General features: G+C 47.1%; 1 protein-coding gene across 2 annotated transcripts; it reads right to left on the bottom strand.

Annotated features, from left to right (window-relative positions):
• Positions 1 to 4: 4 nt before the first annotated feature.
• On the bottom strand, positions 5 to 27623 carry BCL2L14 (BCL2 like 14). 2 transcript variants are annotated; one of them, XM_010370997.2, is made up of 6 exons: positions 27428 to 27623; positions 19770 to 20209; positions 12477 to 12650; positions 9034 to 9104; positions 4318 to 4584; positions 5 to 419 (listed from the first exon to the last, which is right to left on the bottom strand). In XM_010370997.2, exons 2-6 carry the CDS (start codon positions 20200 to 20202, stop codon positions 381 to 383), a joined length of 984 nt encoding a protein of 327 aa, XP_010369299.1. In that variant the 5' UTR covers positions 20203 to 20209; positions 27428 to 27623; the 3' UTR covers positions 5 to 380. The 2 variants fall into 2 exon arrangements, with proteins under 2 accessions (XP_010369299.1, XP_030795329.1); XM_030939469.1 differs by lacking the exon at positions 27428 to 27623 and adding an exon at positions 26908 to 27081.
• Between the last annotated feature and the right edge of the window lie 8 nt (positions 27624 to 27631).

Below are 27631 nucleotides of genomic sequence, written 5' to 3'. Positions count from 1 at the left end.
TTAGTAGAGACGGGGTTTCACCGTGTTAGCCAGGATGGTGTCGATCTCCTGACCTCGTGATCCGCCCGTCTCGGCCTCCCAAAGTGCTGGGATTACAGGCTTGAGCCACCGCGCCCGGCCTGCCCCTTATCTTTATAGATTTCCTCAGGCACTCAATGGATGGCCTGAAAAACATCAATGTCAGGGACTACGCTGCTACGTTCTATGAGCTGGAGACGAGCAAGGCCTCTCCTGATGCCTCTCCAGTCACGGGAATAATGGTTTTGAAAACGTCAATGCTCCCTCTGCCTTGTACATTGTAATCTCCTGTAGTCCATCTGAGGCCAGTGCGCACAGGGCCACAGTAGGCGATGAGTATTCCTGATGACAAATCTGCTATTTCAGTCTACTTCTTCATGTGATATCCCAAGTATTTTTTCCTAGAGGGGGAAAAATAGATTCTTAAAATTCCAAGTTAGATTTACTGTTGAAGTGAAAACATATGGCTGCTAACTCTGCTCTATCCCAGGCACGACCCAAGGCTCAGGAGACCATGTTAGTTTGGGGGAGGGTTTGGAGAGGTGACTGGCATTCTTGGTATGCCTGTAAGGAAAACATCAGCTAAGGTCTTGTGTTACACACCCAGAGTTAACAGGCTGGATCTTTTCTTGAAGATGGGAGGGCTTCAAGGGTGTATTTAAAATTCAAAAAAAGTGGATACTGAAAGGTCAATGACTATGGAGGTCACAACCCTCTCCTTTCAAAGTGCTACAGAATGGGTGAGGTTGCAAGACTGCAGGGTAACTATGTGAATGGTGCTCCACAGACAGAACAAAGAACCGAAGAGTAAATCAGAATCTCGGGGTAGCTTGTTTGGCATGCTTTGTTGATAGAGTTGCTCTTCATTCATTTGATCGATTCATTCACTGTTCTACAAGTTCTGGCTGAACATCTATGGTGTTAGGTAGAGGAATGGGAGCTATGGGAGATTAAAGGAGCCATCATAAAATACACGATCTCACCCTTACAGATTTGCAGTTTAGTTGGGAAGATGACATGTACTCGTATGAAATGTGGAATACTGAGATAGTTAGGAACCCTGAGCTTCTGGAAAGCTTGTGCATGGGACTAGATTTCTCTCCTCCCACACTACTACAAGGACAGCACAGACAGCCATTGAGACACTTGGTGCCAATGGAAGTCCCAGGAGGCTTACTTCCCAATGGAAGTCCCAGGAGGCTTATTTCCCAGTGTCTTCTTTTTTTCCCGTTAAGGGACTCTGAGCACATGCCCCAATCCACATGTCCTTCACACTTCCACAACTCATATCAGTTCATAAATATTCTTTATCAACATCCTTTTTTTTTTTTCTACCCTTTGGAAAAATTAGTCATCCCCTCTCACATTCTTTTTCTCCCCTCTCCTAATTTCCAGTGACATGCTCCAAATTAAACTTAACTATGGCCAAGAGTTAAGATTAAGGTTTATGATAACTTGGATAAGAAATACATTTTGAATCGAAACTACAGATGTTAAAGAACTAGTGCCATCAAGTTCTGAAGCCTTTGGAAATCCGCTTTAGTATTCCTACGGAATAATTCATCTCTTTTTTTTCTAATTGGAACTGTTTTTTTCCTCCAGTACCAGCAGCCAAATTAAAAAAAAAAAAAGTATTCATCTCTCTTTCCTCTTTTTGATTACTAGAATTAGAACTGCTAGTTTTATAAAAGATTTATTGAAATATAATTGTGCTATAAAATTCACTAATTCAGTGAATTACTATATTCACTTTTGGTATATTCACAGTTATGCAGACATCACCTCTGATTTTAGGACATTATCATCACTCCAAAAATAAACTTCACATCCATTAGCAATTATTCCCATTCTCTTACCCTCAGCTCCTGGCAACAAGTCTACTTTCTGTATCTATACATTTGCCTATTTTGGACACTTCCTATACATGGAATCACACAGTATATGGCCTTTTTGCCTTTTTTTCACTTAGCACAATGTTTTTAAGGTTTATCCATGTATCAATACTTGCTTTATTTTTATAGTGGAATAATATTCCATTGGGTGGCTATACTACATTTTCTTTATCCATTCATGATTCATCAGTTGATGGACATTTGAGTTGCTCCCACTCTTTGGCTAATAGAAGCTATGAACATTCATGTGCACATTTTTGTATGAAAAGATGTTTTCAACTTTTTGGGTATATATCCAGGATATTGGATATATCCTGGATTTGGTAATCCAGGAATTGGTAACTTTATATTTAACATTTCTGGGAACTCCCAAGTGGTTTTCCAAAGGGACTGCACCATTTTACAATCCAATCGGCAACATAAACGGTTCCAATTTCTCCACATCCTCACCAACATCAATACTTTTCCTTTTCATTTTAGCCACCATAGTGGTTAGAGCTCAATGTTGCTTTGACTTGCATTTTCCTACTGTTGAAATGAAGATGTCAAGCCTCTTTTCATGTGCTTTTAGCCATTTATATATATTCTTTGGAGAAATGTCTATTCAAATCCATTGCTCATTTGAAAATTGGGTTATTTGACATTTTATTGTTCAATTATAATAGTTCATTATATATTCTAGATATGTCTTTTATTAGAGATATTATTTGCAAGTATTTTTCCCCATTCTGTGGGGTTTTTTTTTTTTTTTTTTTCACATTCTTGGTGGTGGTGTTCTTGGAAGCACAAAACAAAATCCAATGTATCTATTCTTTCTTTAGTTGCTTGTGCTTTTGGTGTAGAACCACTGCTTTTTATAGCATATTTATGGTATTTTAGCTACATTAGTGGATTAAATAGATTTTTGAGAGCTGGCCTGTGAACCCAATTGATAATTATAATTTCTCTGAGAAAATATATTAAGAGGACTAACAATGATTTTTAAAATGAATGCTTGAAACATAGTCAATTGGGAATTCGATCATCTTTTGTATATTATTAGGGTGCAAACATGAAGTGTTGGAGATTAGAGGCTGTGCAGCCTTTGAGCTGGAAGGGTCAGGAGAGACTCTGGGGCAGATGAGGGCTCGAGGGGGTTGTTGGGGTGGAGAAATCCTGGAAAGAAGAATAGGTAGAACTAAAATAATGTTGAGGAACCTGTCCTCCTTTTAGAATAAACTAAGGCAGCTTAAGTTTAGAATACTTAAGAACGGCCTTGGTTGTTCAGATCAGCCACTTAGGGTTATCATACTTGGTGCAAAAGTGGAAAATAGAAAGGAACTCAATGTACAGAAACTAAAGACCATGGCAGGCACTGAAGACCATGGCAGGCACTGAAGGCCATGGCAGGCACCGAAGGCCATGGCGGCCGCTGAAGACCATGGCAGGCCGCTGAAGACCATGGCAGGCACTGAAGACCATAGCAGGCACTGAAGGCCATGGCGGCCGCTGAAGACCATGGCAGCCGCTGAAGACCCTTGGGCAAGACCAGCTGCACTTGCCTTCTGTGAGCAAGGAGACCAAGGCTGTGTGGAGGTCCCAGGGTCACTCCAGCCATGCCTCCTGCTGGCCTCTGGACCATTCTAGTGGAAAGAGAACTAAGGGTAATGTGGGGTGAAGGTCTGTCCGCCTAGGAATGCCTAGGCCTATTGAGAGTTAAAGTTCTGGGGTAGCACATTTTGACACGGTGGACCTTATGTAGCCGTTTGAACATAGCAGTTTTAAGGAGACCTGAGGAACTGGGGATGAGGGATGGGAGAGGGTTTGAGGCATAGGGGAAAGAGGTCTGTTTTGACTGATATCAGGTAATTGAAAATGAAAGTTTAACTGTTGGCTTTTTATTTGGTATCAAAATATCACCCTCAAAATGGCTGGGTCAAAGCAGCAATGACAAAATGTCATGAACCCTGAGTCTCTGCATGAGGCTTAGTCCCTGCGACCTGTAAGTATCTGCAAGTGTAGAGAACTGTCTGCCTCCCCTTGTCTCCCTGCCAGACTTCCGTTGCCTGCAAAATTTGTGAAAACAGAAATTACATCTATCTAAACATTTCTTATCTCGGCATCTCCTCATTTCCTGTTCCATCTGACCAGTCCCTCTCCATCCACACATACCCTACACATCCTTGGAGAGCTCAGTAAATATTTATTGATGATGAAGATAATCACTAAAAATATGTTCCCATCAATGGGATCTGTCTCTTGCCACTCAAGTGTCCTAAACTCATGAGAACTGCTTCATAGATGTGTTCCCTTCATTAAAAAAAAAAAAAAAAAAAAAAAAAAAAAAAAAAAAAAAAAAAAAAAAATCCATCCCATCCCCTCTCTTCTGAGTTCTGAGAAAATTTGTTTTTAAATACGGTACACTTACCCATCCACCGTGCTGCTGGATCCATGGTGAGAAGTTCTCTTTCAGGTACTTGGTGCCAAAGCCCAGCACCCTGTTCATCGGATGGTTGTCAATAGCTGTGAGCTTGCCCATGACGTCTATTGCAAGGGCAGCCTTAAAGCCCTGAGCTTTGACCTCTGATTCTCCTCTGGTGTCCACACCCATTAGGACCTGGTCTGTGATGGTCTTGAAAACAGAGTAGGACAGCCCATCCTGGAAGTGGCCCATCAAAGCCTTATCTTTCTTCAGCTGTGTACAAGAGAATAAGCACTCAGTACAGTAGCTTGGCTCCATGAGGCAGACGGAAGTTCTTTCTTTAGCTCAAATGCAGGCCATCAAACCACCCCCTGGAAAACCCTGGATGCTGGTGTCAACCAAGGGAATGGGGATGAAGGCAGTGTCCTGCAGAACCAGAATGGGCATGTACCGCTCGGTGAATTCATTTCATCGGCACAAATATGTGTATGAAATGGAACAGTCAGTTCATTTGACATTCAACAGATATTTCCTGAGCACTTATAATGGGCAGCTAGTATGGATGACTGAGATGCAGGTCCTCACTCAAAGGGCTCACAGTCTAGTGGGAATTACAAAACAATGTGATGTGCTTTGCTGGAGGTAGTGTAATGGACAGGATCTGAGGCTTAGGAATCACTGGCTCAAACCCCTGGGTTCACCTCTTACTTAGCTATGCAATCTTGGGGAAATTAACCTCTCAGATTCAGTTTGTCATCTCGAAACTAGGATGGTGATACTATCAATACTATAGGGTAATTGTTTTCTTTCTTTTTTTTTTTTTTTGAGACGGGGTTTCACTCCCATTGCCCAGGCTGGAGTGCAGTGGTGTGGTCTCGGCTCACTGCAACCTCTGCCTCCTGGGCTCAAGCAATTCTCCTGCCTCAGCCTCCCAGGTAGATGGGACTGCAGGTGTATGCCACCACACCTGGCTAAGTTTTTTCTATTTTCTTTTGTAGAGATGGGGTTTCACCATGTTGCCCACTCCTGGGCTTAAGTGTTCCACCCACCTCAGCCTCCCAAAGTGTTGGGATTACACGCATGAGTCCCTGCACCCAGCCTTCATTTTCTTTTCTTTTCTTTCTCTCTTTTTTTTTTTTCTGAGATGGAGTCTCACTCTGTCGCCCAGGCTGGAGTGTGGAGGTGCGATCTTGGCTCACTGCAACCTCCACCTCCAAGGTTCAAGCAATTCTTCTGTCTCAGCCTCCAAGTTGCTAGGACTACAGGCACACACCACCACACCCAGCTAATTTTTGTATTTTTAGTAGAGACAGGGTTTCACCATGTTGGTAAGGCTGGTCTTGAACTCCTAACCTTAGGTGATCCACGTGCCTTGGCCTCCCAAAGTGCTGGGATTACAGGTATGGGCCACTGCATCCGTCCTTAGCCTTCATTTTCTTAAGAGACTTTTATTATTATTGTATTTTAGGGACAAGGTCTTACTATATTGCCCAGGCTGGACTCAAACTCCTGGCCTCAAGCAATCCTCCCACCTTGGCCTCCCCAGGAGCTGGGATTACAAGTGTGAGCCACTGTACTTGGCCCTATACTATAGGGTAGTTGAACACTTTATAGTGCTGGACATAGAAGAGGTGCTCTGGAAATGCGAGTCATTTTTCAGGATGCTATGGGAGCATGGAGGTCAGGGAAGACTCCCTTGCGTGCATATGTTCACTTAAAAAAACTCCAATTCATTGATTTTTTTCCCATTATTCTACCCTATTGATTTTACCTCCCGGCCCTCCCTTGAACCTGGTATCTCTCTGCTTTACCTCCTTTGGGCTACCATGCCTTTAAAACAAAATCAATGCTGCCTCTTCTGCTTTTGAAAAATCAGGGCTCATATCAAAAAGCTATATATCATCTTCATTTAAAGCATTCTTGAAATGTCTGTTAATATGCCAGTTGTCATGTGAAAATGGAAATTTCTTAGTGAGCAGGGACAAAATATTTATTTGAAATTCCTCTAGTTCTGTCCTAGAGGAATGGTAAGCCAAGTGGGTTTTCAACACATATTGTTTCTTTTTTTTTTTTTTTTTTTTTTTTTGAGACGGAGTCTCGCTCTGTCGCCCAAGCTGGAGTGCAGTGGCCAGATCTCAGCTCACTGCAAGCTCCGCCTCCTGGGTTTATGCCATTCTCCTGCCTCAGCCTCCCGAGTAGCTGGGACTACAGGCGCCGCCACCTCGCCCGGCTAGTTTTTTGTACTTTTTAGTAGAGACGGGGTTTCACCGTGTTAGCCAGGATGGTCTCGATCTCCTGACCTTGTGATCCGCCCGTCTCGGCCTCCCAAAGTGCTGGGATTACAGGCTTGAGCCACCGCGCCCGGCCAACACATATTGTTTCTAAAAGGGATATCTGGGGGATGAGTCAGATGCGATTGGAAGATTTTGGCAGACCTGTCTTTTCCCTGAACCAAGCCCACTCCCACCATCCAGGCCCCGTCTGGGTTGTGACTCTGCAGCAGGCACGGCCAGCCTCCTCCATAACAGGGAATGGACTCCTCTTCATCAGTTTTCCAATGGAGGAGGCCAGGCTCAAAACCCTAGCAGGCAGCCAAGTCGGGACTGTGCCAGAACAGTAAAAGAATCAAACACCACAAAGACAGGGCTTCCACTGGCACCTCCTCACCCCTCCCCTGCCTGTCCTCTAGGGTGCACCTGGCTCTTTGGCCTTTCCTGGAGGTGCAGGATGGGCCTTTGGGCTGTGTGTGCTCTCGGGACCAGCGGCTCTGCAGATCCCCTGCAGCCACACACATGGCACTCTGCAGTGGGAGCTTGGCACCCACAGCACAAGGTCACACCTACCGTGTGTCCCTAGCAGAGCTCCCTAGTGGGGAAGCGTGTAAAGGAAATAACAACCAAGGCTTTGCCATAAACAATGTAAAATATCCGAACTCCCCAACAGAGAGCAGCAGGCAAAGGGAGGCTTTTGAAAGTGGTAATTTGTGGGGGTGAAAATGAAACCATCACTCTTCATAACCTGAGAGATGGCCTTCGTCCCACCTCCAGCACCCCCACTCCACCTTTCCTACCTCCCTGACCACTGACGGCAAGTCACTGCTTAGGGAAGCTGGGAAGGAGGCTGCCGTGAGAGCCACAGAAACTCCAGGTTGTAAAGAGCCCTTGAGGATGTCTAAAGGATCCCTCGGAGTTCTGTGCTGAACTGCTAACTGGTATTGGCACCTACTTGCAGTTCTTCCTGTGACAGGAAGATCATTCCGTCACAAGGCACCCGTTGACTCTGATGGGCAGCCTGGAGTGCCCATTCTCCAGGAATGGAGGTTCGTTCTTACCATAAGTAGAAATCAGTCACCCCATACTAGGCATAATTTCTGTATCCATGGTACTAGCTCTGCAGAAATGCAGGGGTGCCCTTAAATCATGCATCCTGTTCTATCTCTTGCTTCCTCTGCACCCCTTTCTACCTTCTACTTGTGGCCCCAAAGCTCACACACCCCGTTCTCTTTTCTTTAACCTAATATCCCTGGTTTTCTCGCTGTTTCTCATTCTGTCCCATCTCCCAGGTGCTTCGCCCTCTGGGTCACCAGTCTCTGGGCACACTTCTGACAAAGCTATAGAGACAGGAGCTGTTTCGTCTTCCTGCAGAACCTCCCATCCCCACCCCCAGGGTCTGACTCCCTCCCCACAGATTCTGGCAAAACAAGGATCTATGTCTGCAAGCCAGATGATTGACAGATCCTAGAGACTACCCAGTCGTCTGTGGGTTATGGACCCAGGAGGCACAGAGAAGCTCTTCTGACTCTGTTGAAGGTTTGCTCACCAACTCTTTACCTGAGGGCAACTCTCACCCGTTCCTGAGTGGAAGGATGGGTCTCAACTTCCAAATGGCAGGAAATCCATACATTCCCCGAGTAACACTAGCACGCCTCCCTGGCTGAACTGCTAAGAGAGCCCTTAAACAGACAACAGTCCAGCAACTACAGGGGAAAAAGATTCCAGAACATATTCCAGCTTTGGAGCAACCGTGGGACACAGATATCCAGGCTGCAAAGCAAACGCAAATCTAAACTTCAATGAGGATCAGTTACATAGGGAGCGAGATTAATAATTCCATCCAGCAAATTTTAATTCACTGGTGTCTTTTCCTGCAATAACAAGCTCCTTGTTCAGTTTCCAAAAATTCCAAGGAGGCTCCAGAAGGTTTACTTATGTTTTCCAAAGTGACTCATTTTTGAGATTCTACCAGCATGAAGAATTTTGACTCCAAGGGAAATAAAATTTAGGACTAAGTAGAAACCAGGACTTGGAAAAGGAATAAGCTAGGCCGGGCGCAGTGGCTCACGCTTGTAATCCCAGCACTTTGGGAGGCCGAGGCTGGTGGATCACCTGAGGTCAGGAGTTTGAGACCAGCCAGGCCAATATGGCGAAACCCTGTCTCTACTAAAAATACAAAAAATTAGCTGGGCGTGGTGGCGAGCATCTGTAGTCCCAGCTACTTGGGAGGCTGTGGCAGGAGAATCGCTTGAAACTGGGAGGTGGAGGTTGCAGTGAGCCAAGATTGTGCCACTGCACTCCAGCCTGGGTGACAGAGCGAGACTCCGTCTCAAAAAAAAAAGAAAAAAAAAAGAAAAGGAATAAGGTTGCAACCTGGAGTACAATTCCATCCTCGTGTACTAGTGCATCGGCACAGAAATCAATTGCATCAGTTCAAGGTGTTCCATACCTTTCTTTCCAACTGATCCCCTGAATATTTCAGCAACTCAACAATTTTGGCTATTATTTGTTCTTCTTCATCTGTCGGGGAAAATTCCAGTTATTTCTTTTAAGAGAAGCAAAAAATAATCTTACATTTTTCCAGGGACCATGAATGCTTGTGGCTTGGTAAGGACTGGAGGAAGAGGCATGCTTTTTTTTTTTGAGACGGAGTTTCGTTCTTGTTGCCTAAGCTGGAGTGTGATGGTGCGATCTTGCCTTACTGCAACCTCCACCTCCCAGGTTCAAGTGGTTCTCATGCCTCAGTCTCCCAAGTAGCTGGGATTACAGGCATGTACCACCACGCCTTCTATTTCTAGTAGAAACCGAGTTTCACCATGTTAGCCAGGCTAGTCTCGAACTCCTGACCTGGTCTCGAACTCCTGACCTCAGGTGATCCGCCCACTTCGGCCTCCCAAAGTGCTGGAATTACAGGCATGAGCCACCGCACCTGGCAAGAAGCATTTTAATTCTTACCAAGTAAATCTTACCTCGCCTCTTCTGCCCAGACACAAATCACACTAGGGATTTCTCCTACAGCCCCTTCCTTTCCTTCTTTCCCCTTCTTCCTTTGCTCAATCCCCCAGGTCTCACTGTGACATTCATCTCTATAGTTACCTTAAGCTTGTTGTTGAAGACATCGGTTTCACAGCACAGGATTCCGACTATGAAGATATTTAGGAGGAATATTCTTCTGGTTTTTGGATTTTTCCTCAGCAGATGGTGCTTTTATCTTATGGACACCATCAATCTCATATTTGATTGTATTTCCCTCTTTGGGTTAGTTGCTAGAAAGTATAGAGCCAAATTTGTGGCCCGCATCTAAGAGAGTGGATTGTCTTGCTGGCCTACATTTTGGAAATTAACCTAATTCCCAAATCCATCTTATTTTCCTGTGTTTGTTTTCTTTTTACAATGATATCTTTCAAATTGATGGATTTTATTTGACTAAAATTTATTATTTGTATGCTGGGTCTTGACAATAAGGTGGGCTAAGTAAGTAAAATTAATAAATTCCCCCATGGCCAAGGCTAAAAGGGCAGATGGATAGGAACGTGGCCACAGTTGGTGTATGGTGTGTGTTGGGGGGACGGGGCAGTAGAGTATGTGAGTCTTGCTCTGTCACCCAGGCTGGAGTGCAGTGGCACAATCTTGGCTCACTGCAACCTCCACCTCCCGGGTTCAAGTGATTCTCCTGCCTCAGCCTCCCAAATAGCTGGGACTACAGGTGTGCACCACCATGCCTGGCTAATTTTTTGTATTTTTAGTAGAGATAGGGTTTTGCTATGTTGGCCAGGCTGGTCTTGAATTTCTGGCCTCAAGAGATCCAACTGCCTCGGCCTCCCGAAGTGCTGGAATTACCCATGTAAGCCACCGCACCCAGGCTTGGCAAAATAAATGTTCTTCCTCTTCTACTTTTTTTTTTTTTGAGACGGAGTTTCACTCTTGTCACTCAGGCTGGAGTGCAGTGGTATAATCTCAGCTCACTGCAACCTCTGCCTCCCAAGTTGAAGCGATTCTCTTGCCTCAGCCTCCCCAATAGTTGGGATTATAGGCACCTGCCACTACGCCCAGCTAATTTTTTTGTATTTTTAGTAGAGACAGGGTTTCACCATGTTGGCCAGGCTGGTCTTGAACTCCTGACCTCAGGTGATCCACCTGCCTTGGCCTCCCAAAGTGCTGGGATTACAGGCACGAGCCACTGCGCCTGGCCAAAACAAAAGTTTTAAATTGAGTGAGACCTGTCTCAGACATACTGGGTTAACACTCTCTTAGGGAAAGTTGCTGGCACAGCTGCCTGTATTTCTCCTGTGCACAGAGGATGAAGTCATCTTAGCTTTAGCTTGGTTTAGGGGTAGCATTCCATCTCCCAGGTCCACGTGGGATAGCAATAAAATGTCGACACTGTCTTTTTAGCTGACTCAGAGGCCTCCTCCTCTCCTCCAGCTCCTCACACGGTCCCCTGGGTCTCTGTGGCAGCTGTGGCCCCTTTACTGTGGCTGCTGCTCTGCATCAGGGGTTGGGAGACACCGATACCTTTGGAGGGAGAACCTTCACCTTGTTCTTTAGGGTGCTGCAAACCCAAGAGCCACCTTGGCCTCACTGTTAGAGGAGTTAAAAATGAATTTTTTAGGCAGATAGTGAGGGTAAGGAAGTTCTCAGTAAGGTTTTCCTTTTAATGAAAAGCAGCCCCCAAATCATTTTCTTTTCTAACAAAGAGTAGCCTGTAAAATTGAGTTGCAGACGTAGACAAGCAAGCTAGAAGCTTGCACAGTGAATGTTGGCAGCTGTGCCAGCAGGAAAAGGCCACCTGGGACTAGGCATGTCGAACATGGCGGCCGCATTTTCCCTTTTCCTTTCCAACCACGTGTGCTGTAGGGAGCAGACAACATGGCACCGGCCAAGTGGCAAGCCCACTTGCATAATAAGATTAGGGTGGGGTGGCCAGCTTCCCCCATGCTATGTAAAGGTCACACCTGGTTCAACTGACCTTTGGGCCCTGTGTAAATCAGACACCACCTCCTCAAACCTGTCTATAAAATCCGGTGTACTCTGTCACAGGCCGGAAGTCACGTTTGGGTTCCCCTCTCTGTCACAGGAGAGAGAGCTGTTCTCCTTTCTCTTTGTTTTGCCTATTAAACCTCTGCCCCTAAACCCACTTCTTGTGTGTGTCCGTGTCCTCGATTCTCTGGTCATGAGACAACAAACCTCAGGTATTTATCCCAGACAATGAGGCTGCATCATCACAATCTCCACGGTAGTTTGTGGAGAGAGCCAGGAGCAAGAACGGTGGTGGGGGAATGTCGGGCAGAGCTTCTCTTCCAGTGGCACTTGGCCTTGCTCCCCGTCACTCTCCCCTCAGTGCCTTGAGTTGCCACCAGCCTGATGGGATCTACAGTCTCACCTATTGCTATGGTTTGGGTGACGACTGACCCAGCCTTGTCACTACTTCTCAGTTCCGCTCCATGTCTTGCACCATAGCTGGTGCCTGACAACCCCCTGCTTTTTCACAAAGCCCGAAAGCAATGTCATAATATAAATCCCTGGCTTGACGCTCCAACTGTACCTGGTGCAAATTGGCCCAGGGTCACTGGTAACATGATCAGATCTAACATTGCATTTCCCGCCACAGACAAGGCTGAATGCGGGCTTTGTGTTTACTCCTCTCCCTCTGTAGGAGACTTTCCTTTCTGACTTAGCAAAGAGCTGGGCGTGTTGGTTCAACCTGCTGGGGCAGCCCCCTTGCCTTGGGCTGGTGTCTCAAGCTGGAGCTCATTGCCCACAGCCTGTGGCTGTCAAGCCCTCAGTCCAGGCAGCAGAGACTGTCAAGTTGCCAGGCCCGGGATGGATAAATACACAAATGCTCCTGCGCCCCTGCCTGGCAAACACTCCACCTGGGGAAGTAAAGCTTACCTTTCTTAGAACTTGAAGCTATAGGCAGGCGGTCTTCGAGCTGGGAGGAGGCACCCTGAAGTTTGACAATCCCTTTGGACTTGAAGCCTCCTGCCTGGGTCTCCTGTGGTGGTGGCCACAAATAAACAATTTCAGCCACTCGGTTGGCAATGGAAACGACTTTGGGGTCCACAGCTGAAACAAGATAAAATGGTGCTGAGAGGCCCTTCCCAGAACTTCGTCTGGCTCATTGGTATGCAAAGTTGCCCGGAATGAAAAGACCAGCCCAAAATAGAAGGAAACTGCCTGGGAGTATGTGTGCTGGGGGAGGGTTGTTCTTCAGAAAGGACTGAAAGTTGCCTGGCAGAGGCCGGTATGTGGGAGGGGTGCACGCAGGAATGATTGTCACCTTGAAACAATTGGCCTTCTGCACACTCTTTTTGAAGTCTTGCAAAATTAGGGTCTCCTTTCCCCTTTGCAAGGGAAGAAACACAAAAAGGAGTGCTTAGCTCTTTACTTCAAGGAATGCTCATTATGCTTTTATTTTTATTCTTTTTTCTCGACATGCTTTATACCTCTAAGAGCCAGCCCCTACGTGCATAGGAGGACATTCAATAGTTTGACAAGCATCTGGGGGTTGGTCACTGAGGAAAGAAATATCCCTGCTCTCAGGGCAATGAGATTCATCATCCAAGTCCATTATCAAGTGAACTTAATTCCCATCGCTGAGACAGTCCTGCCTTTTCTCTCCCCTCCATGTCTACTGGAAAACATTCAATTAATGCTTATAGGTAAACAAGGATGCAGTCAGCACAACTTATGGCCTTCAATAATTTACAACCCGAGAAAAGAGTTACGTCATGTATTTGCACACAGGAGTGTAGAATAAAGCACTTTGAGATAGGACGGTGAAATGGCATTGGCCCATTGAATGTTGTAGCCTATAAAAGACCAGTTGCCTTTGCCCCTGAATGGGGACAAGGGGAGGTGGGGTGGGCAAATGGCACGGCTGAGTTGCTGGGTGGTAAAATTTTCACTGTTGATTTGTCACTAAGTTCTAACCTTTTATTTGTCTATTTACTTTTTTCCAGACAGAATCTCACTGTCACCCAGGCTGGAGCTCAGTGGTGTGATCACAGCTCACTGCAGCTTGGACTTCTCAGGCTCAAGCGATTCTCCCATCTCAGCCTCCTGAGTAGCTGGGATAACAGGTGTGCATCACCACATCTGGCTAATTTATTGAAATTCTTTTTCTAGAGATGGGGTCTCCCTATGTTGCCCAGGTTGGTCTTGAACTCCTAAGCTCAAGCAATCCTCCCACGTCCTAGCTCCCAAAGTGCTAGGATTACAAGGATGAGCCACAACCACACCCAATCTAAATTCTAAACGTTTAAAAACTTGTACAATCTGTCTTGGATGCCGTGGGGAGCCGCTGGGTTTTACCATGTAACATTTGAAGAATAATACTAGGTAATTCACAGGACTTGAAGTCAGTAATGGAGTGGCGTTTTGGACAGAAGGTTGGTGTGCTCAAACTCCTAGGGCATTCCTGGGCTTTGTACAGCCCAGTAGGTAAGAGAGGCAAGTAGAGGGCCTGGGAGGGACTGAGACACAAGAGAAACAGGTTTTGACATCATACGGAGCTGCCAAGGTAGCTCCTGATCCCTCTCCCTGGATTCCTCCACAGCTGAAGGTGTGAAGGTGTCAGTGTCCTCTCTTCAGCCCTCCAGCCATTCACGGAAAGGCCACAGAAGATAATGCTCTGTCCATGATGCCATCCTCTGGTGGACATCTGACTCATAAAGCCATCTTTTTCATGGTTAGTCTATAGGGTTCAAAAACCCTAAGAAGCGAATGACGGAGAGAAGAAAGGTCAAGAAGAAAAGGATCAATGTCTTTCCTCCTCATTTTAAGAACCAAGCAAAACAGACTTTCCACTTTGTAATCCCCTTATTGCAGCCCAACCAGCCTCCGCTGGATCTCCGGCCACCCATGGCCCCTGGCAAAGAAAGAAATGGCAAGAGGCTGGCTTCCAAAACCGAGGGAACCTTCCCTGGCCCGTGTCCTCAGGAGATGATAAAGGAAAGCAGGCCTCTGCTGCCTTTACCACCTTGTGCAGCTCATCTAGGGTGATCAGCATGTGGTTCTACCACCGGAAAGCACCCTGTACCCATCTTGCACATTAAGAAGGTCCATGAAGGGTCTCAAAGGCTCTGTCCCCTCCTCCCCTCATAAGGTAGGGCAGCCACAAGATCACCAACAGGTACAAAATTACCCAATCTGGCTAACTGTGTACAGGGTATTGATTTTTTTTTTCTTCCAAGACAGAGTCTCACTCTGTTGCCCAGGCTGGAGTGCAGTGGCGTGATCTCGGCTCACTGCAACCTCTGCCTTCTGGGTTCAAGCCATTCTCCCTTCCTCAGTCTCCTGAGTAGCTGGGATTACAGGCGCCTGCCACCGCGCCCAGCTAAGTTTTGTATTTTTTCAGTAGAGACACGGTTTCGCCATGTTGGCCAGGCTGGTCTTGAACTCTTGACCTCAGGTGATCTTCTCGCCTCAGCCTCCCACAGTGCTGGGGTTACAGCAGGGTACTGATTTTCTGTGGATTTGTGGACATGGAGTGAGACATGTCCAGGAGAAACTATAAGCAAACATGTTCCCACAGATTCACTAGCTCTAGCTAAAATTCCCATCTTGGGTATTTTCATTTTAAAACATGAAAAAGAAAAGATTCTATTTTTGTCAGACTTGGTCCTGTCTGATAGGCAAGGGAACACTGGATGGGGTGGGGAGAAGACAGAAAGGCTGGCTATTCTTTGGAGTCCGTTTTGGGGGTCATTGTGGGGCCAGGAAGAACAGGCCAACGGGGTCAGAAGGTCCCATTTCGCCTGTGGTCTGAGGCATTTGTTTTAAAGAGAAAGGGCAGGGGTTTGGGGTGTGACTTCCTCATGGACTGTTCTTTCCCACTCAGTATCCACTTTCTTCTTCTTCCTTAGTAACGGACCCCTAAAATGTGAGGGGCAGCTGTGAACCCAGCTGAACAAACTATATTCCCTGGGCTCTCTTGCAGTAGGGAAGGACCAATGAGATATCAGAAGCTGGGAGCAGTTTCAAGAAAGCTCTCTAAAAGGGAACTGAGGCTGGGTGCAGTGGCTCACGCCTGTAATCCCAGGCTTTTGGGAGGCCAAGGCAAGGTCATCATTTCAGGCCAGGAGTTCAAGACCAGCCTGGGTAACACGGACCCCATCTTTACAAAAGATAAAATAATAATAATAATAAAACAAAAGGGGGCTGAATTACCTAGAAAGAAGGCACTCTTTGCCCTTCCTTAGCTTCCTTTTTATTCCTGCCTGAGATGTAGACATGATGGGTGAAGCCCCAACAGCCACCTTTAGAATATAAGGTGACTTTGAGGTGGAAGCCACGAGCTGAGAGATGGCAGAATTCCCAGGAATTCTTGTTTTCACCCGTCACCCAAGCTGGAGTGCAATAGTGCAATCTCAGCTCACTGCAACATCTGCCTCCCAGGCTCAAGTGATTCTCCTCCTTTAGCCTCTCGAGTAGCTGAGACTACAGGCGCAATTTTTGTATTTTTTTTTTAGAGAGACAGGGTTTTGTCATGTTGCCCAGGCTGGTCTCAAACTGTTTGGCTCAAGCAATCCACCCACCTCAGACTACCAAAGTGCTGGGATTACAGGCATGAGCCACCTTGCCTGGCCATTCCCAGGAATTCTTAATAACTTTGTGAAGCTGTCATATCAGGCCTGAGCTGCCAAACTTTTGTCCTCTTGTAAGGGAGAGAAAAGCAAACCTGTATATTATTTAAGCCATGGGTATTTGGGTGTGCCATTGTATATTGCCGAACCTCACCTTAACTATGACATTCCACATGAGCAAATCATAGCTATGGAGAAACAAAAGGTTCACAAGTAAAAGAGCCTTGGCTGGCAGTCTTTAAAACTAGTGTTAATGTCCATTTCTCTACATCCTGAGGCCTCTTCCTAACATAATTTGGTCTTGGGACATAATCTCACAGTTCCCACGTAAGCCTGGTACTGAGGCCTGGCAGTGGCTGCACAAGGCTACATAGTGACCTTCAGTTAAAATAACCCAGGTGAGGCCGGGCGGGCGCGGTGGCTCACGCCTGTAATCCCAGCACTTTGGGAGGCTGAGGCGGGCGGATTACGAGGTCAGGAGATGGAGACCATCCTGGCTAACAGGTGAAACCCCATCTCTACTAAACATACAAAAAACTAGCCGGGCGTGGTTGTTGGGCGCCTGTAGTCCCAGCTACTCGGGAGGCTGAGGCAGGAGAATGGCGGGAACCCGGGAGGCGGAGCTTGCAGTGAGCTGAGATCCGGCCACTGCACTCCAGCCTGGGCGACAGAGCCAGACTCCGCCTCAACAACAAACAAACAAAAACAAACAAAAAAGAACCCAGGACAAATCCGATTTGTAAGGCCTAATTTGTACTTGGCAAAACAGAAATAGAATGTGAGGCTCTTTTGGATCACGCCCAGTGTAAAACCAACACAAGTATCACAAGTAAAAAACACGTAATTAACTGACTGAATGCAAAAGCGAGGAGAAAAGTGAGAAGGGAAGATAAGCTCTACAGATGTGTTGAAAGCCTTCTTAGGAGGTCATCATTTTTCATTTTTTATGGAGAATATTATTCAGCCATAGGTATTATTCAGCACATTAACACATCACCTGAGTGTTTTTGAATTTAATCTTTAATTCTCAATCTCACACAGAAGTTTTCTTTCCCTACTGAAAAAAGAAAGAAAAGCTTCTCTTGAAATTTTAGAAAATAAAAAAATGTCAAATGACACTCCAGTAAATATTGAAATACAGAATGCAGTTTATCTCAGGAAAAACCAGAAGATGAAAGTCTGTAAAAGCTTTCTCTGTCTGCTGGCAAAGTACACAGTACAGGCCAAGTAGAAAAGTCCATTTCGGTGCCTCCAAACTGTTCTTTGCCCCAGAGCCCAGATGCCACCCCTGGCAGAAGGAGCTGTGGCTGGGCGAGGGTGGCTGAGGGGTGGGGAGGCAGGTGTGGAGGGGAGCACCCCGGGGACCACTCCCTCTTGCTCTAGACCTGCCTTAGCTGGGCAGAGTTCAGAGAGCAGAGGCCTTGCTGTGAAAGTTAAACAAGTCCAGGGAGAGGCCTGGACTTCCAGTGAGTCCAGGCTCTGCTACTTCCTGGCTGTTTCCTTGGTAAGCCCTTTTTGTGGGACTCTCGTCTCCTCATTCTGTCTGTGCCATAAGGTTCCCCCAGATGATCCTGACCATAACTCCCACTGTTTTCAACATCTGAAACTCTAATGGGAGATGGGAGTTTCCTTGATCGTAGTGGATGATCTAAAGCTGTCTGTGAGTGGGCTGATTCTCCAAGCAAGCCAGGACTGTCACATTTAAAAACTGAGACATTACTGCCACCTCTTGACTACGTATTGACAAGTTACCCAGGCCAATGAAACCCAGCAGGAGGGGGCCTTTCTTTTAAAATCTGAGTTTCATGATCGGGCCCGGTGGCTCACACCTGTAATTCCAGCATTTCGGGAGGCCAAGGCGGGCAGATCACGTGGTCAGGAGTTCGAGACCAGCCTGACCAACATGGTGAAACCCCATCTCTACTGTCACTACTGAAAATAGAAAAATTAGCCGGGCGTGGTGGCGCACGCCTGTAATCCCAGCTTCTCAGGAGGCTGAGGCAGGGGATTTGCTTGAACCTGGGAGGCGGAGGTTGTGGTGAGCCGAGATTGCACCACTGCACTCCCGCCTGGGCGACAGAGCAAGATTCCATCTGAAAAAAAAAAAAAAAAAAAAAAAAAAATCTGGGCTTTGGGCACTGGGCTTTGTGGAAGGAGAAGAAGATGCTTATGCCAAGGTATGCACATGAAGGGCAACTGTCTTTTTTTTTGAGACAGAGTCTCATTACGTCACCCAGAGCTGGGGTGCAGTGATGTGATCTTGGCTCACTGCAGCCTTGACCTCCTGAACTCAAGTGATCCTCCCACCTCAGCCTCCGTAGTATCTGGGACAACAGGTATGTGTCACCATGCCTGGCTAATTTTTTTTATGGAGACAGGGTCTTGCTATGATGCCAGGCTGATCTCAAACTCTTGACGTCAAGTGATCCTACTGCCTTGGTTTCCCACAGTGCTGAGATTATAGACATGATGGGCTCTCACTCTGTCACCCAAGCAGGAGTGCAGTGGCACCATCTTGGCTCACTGCAACCTCTGCTTCCCAGGCTCAAGCCATCCTCCCACCTCAGCCTTCTGAGTAGCTGGGACCACAGGCGTGCACCACCGTGTGTGACTAATTTTTTCATATTTTTTGGTAGAGACAGGGTTTTGCTGTGTTGCTAAGGCTGGTCTTGAATTCCTGAGCTCAAGTGATCCCCCCACCTTGGCCTCCCAAAGTGCTGGGATTACAGGTATGAGCCTCAGCGCCTGGTGAAAATGTTTCATTCAGTACAATTAATTTTGTCCAACTGAGGGAAGATTTTGTCAAAATGCTTCTCAGTTGTTTTTGTAGGACGGTTTGTACGTTGTTGGGAGTCCTTTTACTCTTGCTCTCTGATCTTCCCATCAACCATACAAGGTGGAGAGAGTGGGATACCCAATGTACAGATGGAAACACAGAGGCCCTGAGCGAATGAGTTGACAGGAAGAGCAGCGGCCCAGGTAGCCCAAACAAGCCCCTGGTTAGGGCTCCTCCCTTTTTTTTTTTTTTTTTTTTTTGAGACAGAGTCTTACCCTGTAGCCCAGGCTGGAGGGCAGTGGTGCGATCTCGGCTCACTGCAACCTCCGCCTCCTAGGTTCAAGCGATTCTCTTGCCCCAGCCTCCTGAGTAGCTGGGAATACAAGCATGCACCACCATGCCCGGCTAATTTTTTGTATCTTTAGTAGAGACGGGTTTTCACCATGTTGGCCAGGCTAGTCTCGAATTCCTGACCTTGTGATCTGCCCACCTCAACCTCCCAAAGTGCTGGGATTACAGACGTGAGTCACTGTGCCTGGCCTCCTTCTTTTATATGAGTGTCTAGTACAGAGGACTAGGAATTTGGGAGACAAGCTTATTTATAGACCGTGGAGAAAGAAAACCAGTCCCATCACCCTTAAGTTCCATCATTCTCCTTTTAGTCTTGAGAAAAGCAGGATCGAACACTAATAAGTTGGAAAGCTGAGATATAATGCGTGCCCTCTCTAAAGCCACTTTACAAGATGAGAAGAGATGTACCACTCTGGACGCAAAGAAGGGAAAAACGAGGATGCGGGAGAGAAATCAATCCCAGATGCCTACCTTCATGCTCCAAGCACTGCTCCACGCTGGAAAGAGACCTGGACCACTGCTGGCTGTGCGAATCTTGGTATCCCAATGTCCTTTGACCCTGAGCAGAGATCTTGGCAGGTGAGCTCTGCGAATCTTCCTTCTCCACTACTCCAAAGAGTGCTTTCCAAGAAGACTTTTTCTTGCCAAGGTTGATGGCCTTCTCACTGGATTGGGAATTTCTGCAAGGCCATGACACCTGTGTCCATGACTCATTTGCTGACCAATTCCCCAGGCCCCTCTGGGACAAACTTCTTGTTCTCGGCAGCTTTGGCGAGAAGAGAGCAGGGGTGCTCTTGAAGACATGGTGTCTGGCGTAGTAGGCGAGGATTTTGAATTCTATGGTGTTTAGGTCATCATCATCTAGGGGGATTTCTTCCAGGTCACACGCACTGGTGCTACACATGTTGGGCCTGTAACAACAAAGTCCACACTGTGCCCTTCTATGCAGGGCCATTTACTCTTTGCAGGTTAGGAGTGACAGGGGTGAAAACTCAGTAAACATTTATTGAACATCTATTGTGTTTGTGCTGGAGGGTAGAGAGGCAAAAGTGACAGTCTTACTGTGGTGGGAAGAGAGATAAGGCCACAGATAACTCCACACAAAGAAAATGAACTACCGGGTATGGTGGCTCATGCCTGTAATCCCAACACTTTGGCAGGCCAAGGTGGGTGGACCACGAGGTCAGGAGTTCAAGACCAGCCTGGCCTATACAGTGAAACCCTGTCTCTACTAAAGATACAAAAATTAGCCAGGCATGGTGGCGCATGCCTATGGACCCAGCTACTTGGGAGGCTGAGGCAGCAGAATCGCTTGAACCTAGGAGTTGGGGGTTGTAGTGAGCCAAGATTGCCAGGGCTTGAAAATAGTGGAGGGAAAATAAGTGAACTAGCACTTGCGTCCAGATCATGGTGGTCTTCGACTATCAGGCTGAAGCTTCGCCTTTTCTCACGTTGATCAGTATATTTCAAAAGGAGCTGTGGACTGTGGAGTTAAAGGTCTTGCTGGGGAGGTGGCAAAAGAGGGAGGCCAACTCAGGGAAGAGAAATGCCTGGGACCTGACCCTTCCCTTCCTCAGTTCCTTCTCTCTCTACCCTCTGCTTTAGCTTGTCCAGGCTTCTCTCTCCTCTCTCTCTCTTTCTTTTTTCTTGCTATATTTGGTATGCCATGTAAAATTTCATCTGAAAAAAGCATCCTGTTATTTTATTTACTTTTTACGAATTTGAAACACACGGATGGAGGCAATGGAGAGCTGTTCAAAGTTTTGAGTAGAGTGATGTGACCACAGGCATGTTTTAAAAAGATCAGTACAAGCACTAAAACAACAGGATGCAAGCCTTTTGTCTTTATTTCCATACGAATAACAGGATAGATAAAGAACTGATTTTGTTCAATTTCCTTGGCTTAAGCTTACATGAAATAACTCCTTCTCTGGTTTCCTGCTAGGAAAGCAGTTCTTTTTGCTAATAATCTGTTTCCTTCTGCTGTCTGTTAAGGACTACATTTTCCTTTTTGTCTCGGATGCGAGAAAGCTCAGATCTACCGTGTGAAATGTCCCAGGCAGTGAGTGTATCAAGAATTAGCGTGGGTTTCTCAGTCTAATAGTCCCAAATTCAGATTGTGGCCATGCCAATGACTAGTTTTGTGACCTGTGGCAGGTTACTCCACCTCTCCAAACATGAACTTCCTATAGGCAAATTGCAAATAATAATAGTCACCTTGCACAGACATTGTGAGGATGTAAGATACACAAGAGAAGTCCCTGCACAGAACCTGGCTCAAAAGTGGTAGTTATGTTTTTTTCTAGTTCAGCTGTTGTCCTTGGCCCTCAGGCTCTCTTTTTTTTGAGACTCAATTTTGCTCTGTTGCCCAGGCTGGAGTGCAGATCATAGCTCACCACAGCCTCAACCTCCCCTGCTGAAGGGATTCTCTCACCTCAGCCTCTCAAGCAGCTAGGACCACAGGCACACGCCACCACACCTGGCTAATTTTTTTTGTTGTTTTTTAGAGACGAGGTCTCACTCTGTTGCCCAGGCTGGTGTCAAACTCCTAGGCTCAAGTGATCCACCTGCCCCAGCCTCCCAAAGTGCTGGGATTACAGCCATGAGCCACCATGCCTGGCCTCAGGCTTTGTCTTAATATGGCTCTTAATCATGTTCCCTTCCGTTCCTGGTCCTAAATCAAGACCGTCTTTCGGCATGTAAGCTGGTGTGATGGTAAAGAAGCTGCAGCGATATTAAGGGGATTGGCTGGCATGTTCCTCTTTTTCTTTCCACCGTACCCTGTTATACCAGGACCAAATTATAAAGAAATGGGACAGTAACTGGAGACAGGGTTTGAGGCAATGTGAGGCGGTACAGACAAATTGACCTGGGTGTCTGAAGGACAGATGGCCAGGACTGGCTCAGCTTCTAACTTGCAACATCCTTGGGTAAGTCACTCCATCTTTTTGTCCCTCGGGTGTCCACATTATTGATAGAATGAGGATATTCTCTAACTTTTCCCCCTGGTTCTGCTGTTAGAAGGAGGTGTAGGAGCTGAAATACCTCCCCTAACGGCCTGCTGGATGCTGCCTGTTTCCATCACTGTATCCTCTCGTTTACTCAGAAGAGGCTCATACTGGCTGATAGTGAAGCTGTTTATCTGAGGAACTGCTCCTTGGCCAGGCCCCAGGAAAGCAAGGGTTCCTGGCTAGGTGCGTACTGATGGAAGTGAGCCTGGGAGGGATGCAGGGGGCTACACCACAACATCAGGTGACGAATGAGGGGACAGAAATGGCTCTCCCAGTGTAGCAAAGGGCAAGTTGCAAAACCGGCCAGACCAACTACACAGACACAATTACACAACCTCCAAGCCCCATGAACCCCCCTCACATAACTGAATGTAAGCAAATGCTTGAGGAGTATGGCATGAAGTGGGGGTCATGACCGCCATCCTTCCTCCCCCTCTGCTGTTTCTTCACGTTCCTGTCTTATTCCAGGGCTTGGACAATCTTTCTTCCTGCCACTGCTCCAATTTCACATTCACTTACATGCATTTCACTCACATGCAAACCGTTTGCTCTGTCGGGAGTCACGTCAACGTCTCCTCAAAGGTCATGTTCCTTCCTGCTTTTCCACTTACCCCTTCCGGCTCCCCAGTTCCATCCAAGCCCACCCTCCCCCATGCATTTTCCAGTCATCCCACCCTCCCCTCAACCATCCCCGCAGCGCAGCCCCGTCCATTCTGCCTGTAAGGGACATCTGGTGACCCTATACTCACCCCAGCTCCACTTCCCTGTTCCCAATGACCAATCTTGGTCTCCCTAAAGATGAGACAACCGTTATGTGTCTCCTGATCCAAAAACATTGGATGCGAATCTGATCAAACCTCTGGATCTAATGATCAGTTTACAGGAAATACAGGGGACAGAGAAATAAGCTAACGACCACAAGAAGGCAGCTGTCCAAATTCAGTATGTGGTAAATTCTGCAAGGCAAATGGCCAGTTGTCTTCAACAAATAAATAGCACCAAAAAGAGGTGAAGACAGAGAACTGCTACAGCTTAAAAGAGACGTAAGAAACATATCTGACGGGGCATGATGACTCACACCTGTAATCCCAGCACTTTGGGAGGCCAAGGCGGGTGGATCACCAGAGGTCGAGAGTTCAAGAGCAGACTGACCAACATGGAGAAACCCTGTCTCTACTAAAAATACAAAATTAGCCAGGCGTGGTGGCGCATGCCTGTAATCCCAGCTACTCGGGAGGCTGAGGCAGGAGAATCACTTGAACCCAGGAGGTAGAGGTTGCAGTTAGCTGAGATGGTGCCACTGCACTGAGTAACAGAGTCAGACTCCGTCTCAAAAAAAAAAAAATAATAATAATAAAGAAAATAAATAAAAAAGGTACATATCTGCAAGCATATATAGTATATATGTATATAAAAACAAAGTAAACATACTGTAAGATATGAAGGCGGGACTTTGGCTGGCTTCCCCAGCACCTAGAGTAGTGCTTGATGCTGTACTAACTGGGCTATCCGGGTTCTCTAGAGTAGTGCTTGACACATGGTAGGTGCTCAGATATCTGATGACTGACTGGATGATTGATTATAGGACTGCCAGACACATTCAGAATACAGGACACATTGGTCACATTTGAAGTTCAGATAAAGAGCAAATAATTTTTTAGTATATGTCCCAAATATCATGAGACTAATATACCATAAATATTAGTATATGTCCCCAATAAATATTATATGCTAAAAAACACTCATATTTGTTGTTTATCTGACATTCAAACGTAACTGGCTGTCTTGCCTTTTTGCTTGCTAACTCTGGCCCCCCTAGAAGTGGAAGCTGTTGCTGAGATACACTGAGACCTGAGGTGTGTGCAAGCAGGCAAAGCAGGTCACCAAGCTGGGTGAGGCTCTGGCAAGGTCTGTGGTCAGAATTAGGTACAGCAGACTTGGTGGGGAAAAGGCGGAGTCTAGCAAGAGACCGGACATGGGATTTCTCAGGAGAGGATTCATGAGGCTTTTGATTCAAGGCTTCCTTTTGGACTGAGCAGCTCAGGGTACTGTAGGAAGGATGTGCACCCTGGTCCTTCAGGAACTGTGTCCTTGGGTAGGAGGCTGTGCCCCCTCGTCAAGCCAGTAACACTGTGCTCCTGAAGAAATCTCCATGTACGTTAGAAACAATCCAGACCTTTTGAATGTAATGCGAGGGCTTTAAAATTGTGTGTGTGTGTGTGCCTGTATGTGTGTGTGTGTGTGAGAGGAGTGTTGTCATTGGAGAGAGGGCTTCTTTAAGAAACAAGTTTGCTAATGCTGTTTCAGCAGCAACATCAGAAATTGGGGGAAACCACAGAGGTCAAGATGGAGTATTTAGTCCTTCCATTTCGTAAACTGTGAGATTTTTGTTGTCTTACAGGCTAGAAAGGCTGTGACTTGGCCCAGCCGACAGGCAAAGCTAAGGATGAAAGAGGATGAGAGACAGGCAGAAAGAACAGTGCTTAGGAGCCAGCCCCAGAAGGAGGCTACCCTACAGCGCAGGGAGGGCGGGGGCCACTGCCACAAGAGCCTGGAGAGCAGGGAGCAAAAGAGAACAAATGGAGACAAAAGGGTTAAGAGGGTTTAAATGTATTTAACAAATGCAGATGCCGGACCCAGTGGCTCACGCCTGTAATCCCAGCACTTTGGGAGGCCCAGGGGCAGGATCGCTTAAGCCCAGGAGTTCAAGACCAGCCTGGGCTCTGTCTCTACAAAAAATGAAAAAAATTAGCTGGGCATGGTGGTGTGCACCTGCAGTCCCCACCACCTGGGAGGCTGAGCAGAGAGAATCACTTGAGCCTGGGAGCCAGAGGCTGCAGTGAGCTATGATTGTGCCATATGATCTGTTGTCTGGAGCCTCCCCTTCTGCCCTTCTCCTCTCCCCCACACTTCAGACCTCTCAGGGTCTTCGTGCCTTCTGCCCGGACTGTACACCCAGTGTACTCCAGCCTGGGTGGCAGAGGAAGACACTCCCTTAAAAAACAAAAATAAAGAAAAAACAAAAAACCCACCCACACAAACATGGAGTTTTTGTTTCTTCTAATCCTCGTTATAAATTACCTGATTGTTCAGTTTACAGCTAGGTCTTACTTTCAAGCAGCAGCGATCGAGTATTATCATAGGTTAGATCCCTTCTGTTTTCAGCTGTTCCTACAGAAATCGTACTTTATCCAAGAAGCCCAACTTTGGGGTTTATGGAAATGTAAACCATAAGTTTTATGCTTATGGTGATAGAAGCCCTGGGTAGGGCCCCTGAGTGCTGGTTCAGAACCTGGAGGGGAGATTTCTGTTCCTGAGTGAAACCCATGACGCTTATTCTAATTCAGGGCTGCAGAGCACACAACCCTGCCTCACTGCCCTGTTTACCTTCCTGCTCCTTATCTATAACAAACCTGCACTCTCAGAAGCAAGGCTACAGAGGTTCTTTTCTTGGCCTCTTTCCCTCCCCGAGGTGGCCAGGGTCCTCCACGTCTGGTACCAGCGTGTCCTTTAGGAACACTGGCTGCCTGGCCAGATGTGCTGAGAGGCCGGCTGGTAAGGCCACGCTGCAACAAGCACCTACATTCCAGGTGTTGGCAGATGCACTGTCGTAGGGTTCTCGCTCTGTGGACTCACTTGTTGAGGTCAGATTTCACTTCCCTCCCAGTGGGTGGCAGCTAATGGATGAGCACACAGAGGAAACCATAGCAAGCACCTCGTGTTTCCACACACAGAGGCGGCCACCACCTAGTGCCCCAGTTATGCTGGACACCTGGTTCGCTGTGCCTCTGCCTGTCCCAGTAGTGAGGGGTGTGGAGAACCCCTTGGCAGCTGTCCCAGCAGAAGAGCTGACTTCATGTGCTCAGGACACACAGTTGAGGCCTGAGTGGATCTCGTGGGTGCTGGCACTCATCCCCCTGGAGCCTCCCACAGCACATCCTAAGCTCAGCTTGGGTTCTGTTGTCTGGAGCCTCCCCTTCTGCCCTTCTCCTCTCCCCCTCACTTTAGACCTCTCAGGGTCTTCGTCCTTCTGCCTGGACTGTTTTTTTTTTTTTTTTTTTTTTTTTTTTTTTTTTTTTTGAGACGGAGTCTCGCTCTGTCGCCCAGGCTGGAGTGCAGTGGCCGGATCTCAGCTCACTGCAAGCTCTGCCTCCCGGGTTCACGCCATTCTCCTGCCTCAGCCTCCCGGGTTCATGCCCTTCTTCTGCCTCAGCCTCCCAAGTAGCTGGGACTACAGGCGCCCGCCACGACGCCCGGCTAATTTTTTTGTATTTTTAGTAGAGACGGGGTTTCACCGCGTTAGCCAGGATGGTCTCGATCTCCTGACCTCATGATCTGCCTGCCTTGGCCTCCCAAAGTGCTGGGATTACAGGCGTGAGCCACCGCACCCGGCCTGGACTGTTCTTTAATACTAAAGGTGAAATGAGGAGTGACAGAAAGTGCCTCAACTTCCCACAACAGAAGCTGAAGGCTAGACAGAGCCTCAGGTCATATTCACCAAACAGAGGGTCCAAGGCTCTGACTGTGGAAAGAACGGGGCAGGGAGCTCAGGGAGGAGGGAGCTTTCTGGAGGGGAGAGAGAAGGGTCTTCCATTTACCTGTGCCTCAGACTCAAGGAATTCTCTGGGGGTCTAGACCTCCTGCAGATGAGTGCCCAAGTTCCCACAAGGTACTCAGGACTCCGATCTCAAACCAGGAATTCCCACGCTGGCTCCAGTCCCCGCATCCCCGTGGTCTCCAGCTTGGGCAATGGTGTCCCTGGCCACGGAAAGGCTGTCATGTCATTGCATACCTCCCCAGATACATAAGCAGGGAGGACTAAGTAACGTCACATGCCTCAAGCAGTAATGTGTTCTTAACTGAATGTTGTCCCAAACTCTTTGTAGCAAAAGAGAAATGAAAGAGAAACCTAATAACCTTTCTTTCTGTTTCCTGGAAACCCCGATAAACTAGATTCTCAATGTCATTTTGTGTCCGGAGACTTACATGATAAGGACTTTGTCATAAACCCAGTAAAGAACTCCCCAAATTAGACCACCTCATTTGGCACACAGCTAAAGACCGGGCTGTGTCCTCCTGCGAAGGCTGAGAATGAAGACTGGTGCCTCCTGGTGTTACCTGGTCTGGAAGCTGTCAGTGATTTCTTGGCTTCAGGTCAGGTGGCAGTAAGGATATTTCTAGACCTGAGATTCTCTCCACGAAACTCAAGAGGAAACTTTCAACAGGTCTTCTTGGCTTGTCGTTTGGAAAGATTCATGAAGTTTAGCGCTCCAGGCTGTAGCTTCTTCAGGGTTAGGACTCAGGCTGAAAAGAGGCTTAAAG

The sequence above is a fragment of the Rhinopithecus roxellana genome, chromosome 10 (genome assembly GCF_007565055.1).
Source record: "Rhinopithecus roxellana isolate Shanxi Qingling chromosome 10, ASM756505v1, whole genome shotgun sequence".
Classification (NCBI taxonomy): domain Eukaryota; kingdom Metazoa; phylum Chordata; class Mammalia; order Primates; family Cercopithecidae; genus Rhinopithecus; species Rhinopithecus roxellana.
Note: the sequence above shows the minus strand (reverse complement) of the source record. Positions and strands in the feature narration are given on the sequence as shown.

What these genes read in the sequence shown, in the direction of transcription:
- BCL2L14 (XM_010370997.2), bottom strand. Translation starts at nt 20,202, where the DNA reads ATGTGTAGCACCAGTGCGTGTGACCTGGAAGAAATCCCCCTAGATGAT. An exon ending in GGGATCAGTTGGAAAGAAAG is followed by an intron (nt 4,585 to 9,033) that starts GTATGGAACACC and finishes TCTTGTACACAG; the next exon opens with CTGAAGAAAGATAAGGCTTT. An exon ending in TCCAGCAGCACGGTGGATGG is followed by an intron (nt 420 to 4,317) that starts GTAAGTGTACCG and finishes TTCCCCCTCTAG; the next exon opens with GAAAAAATACTTGGGATATC.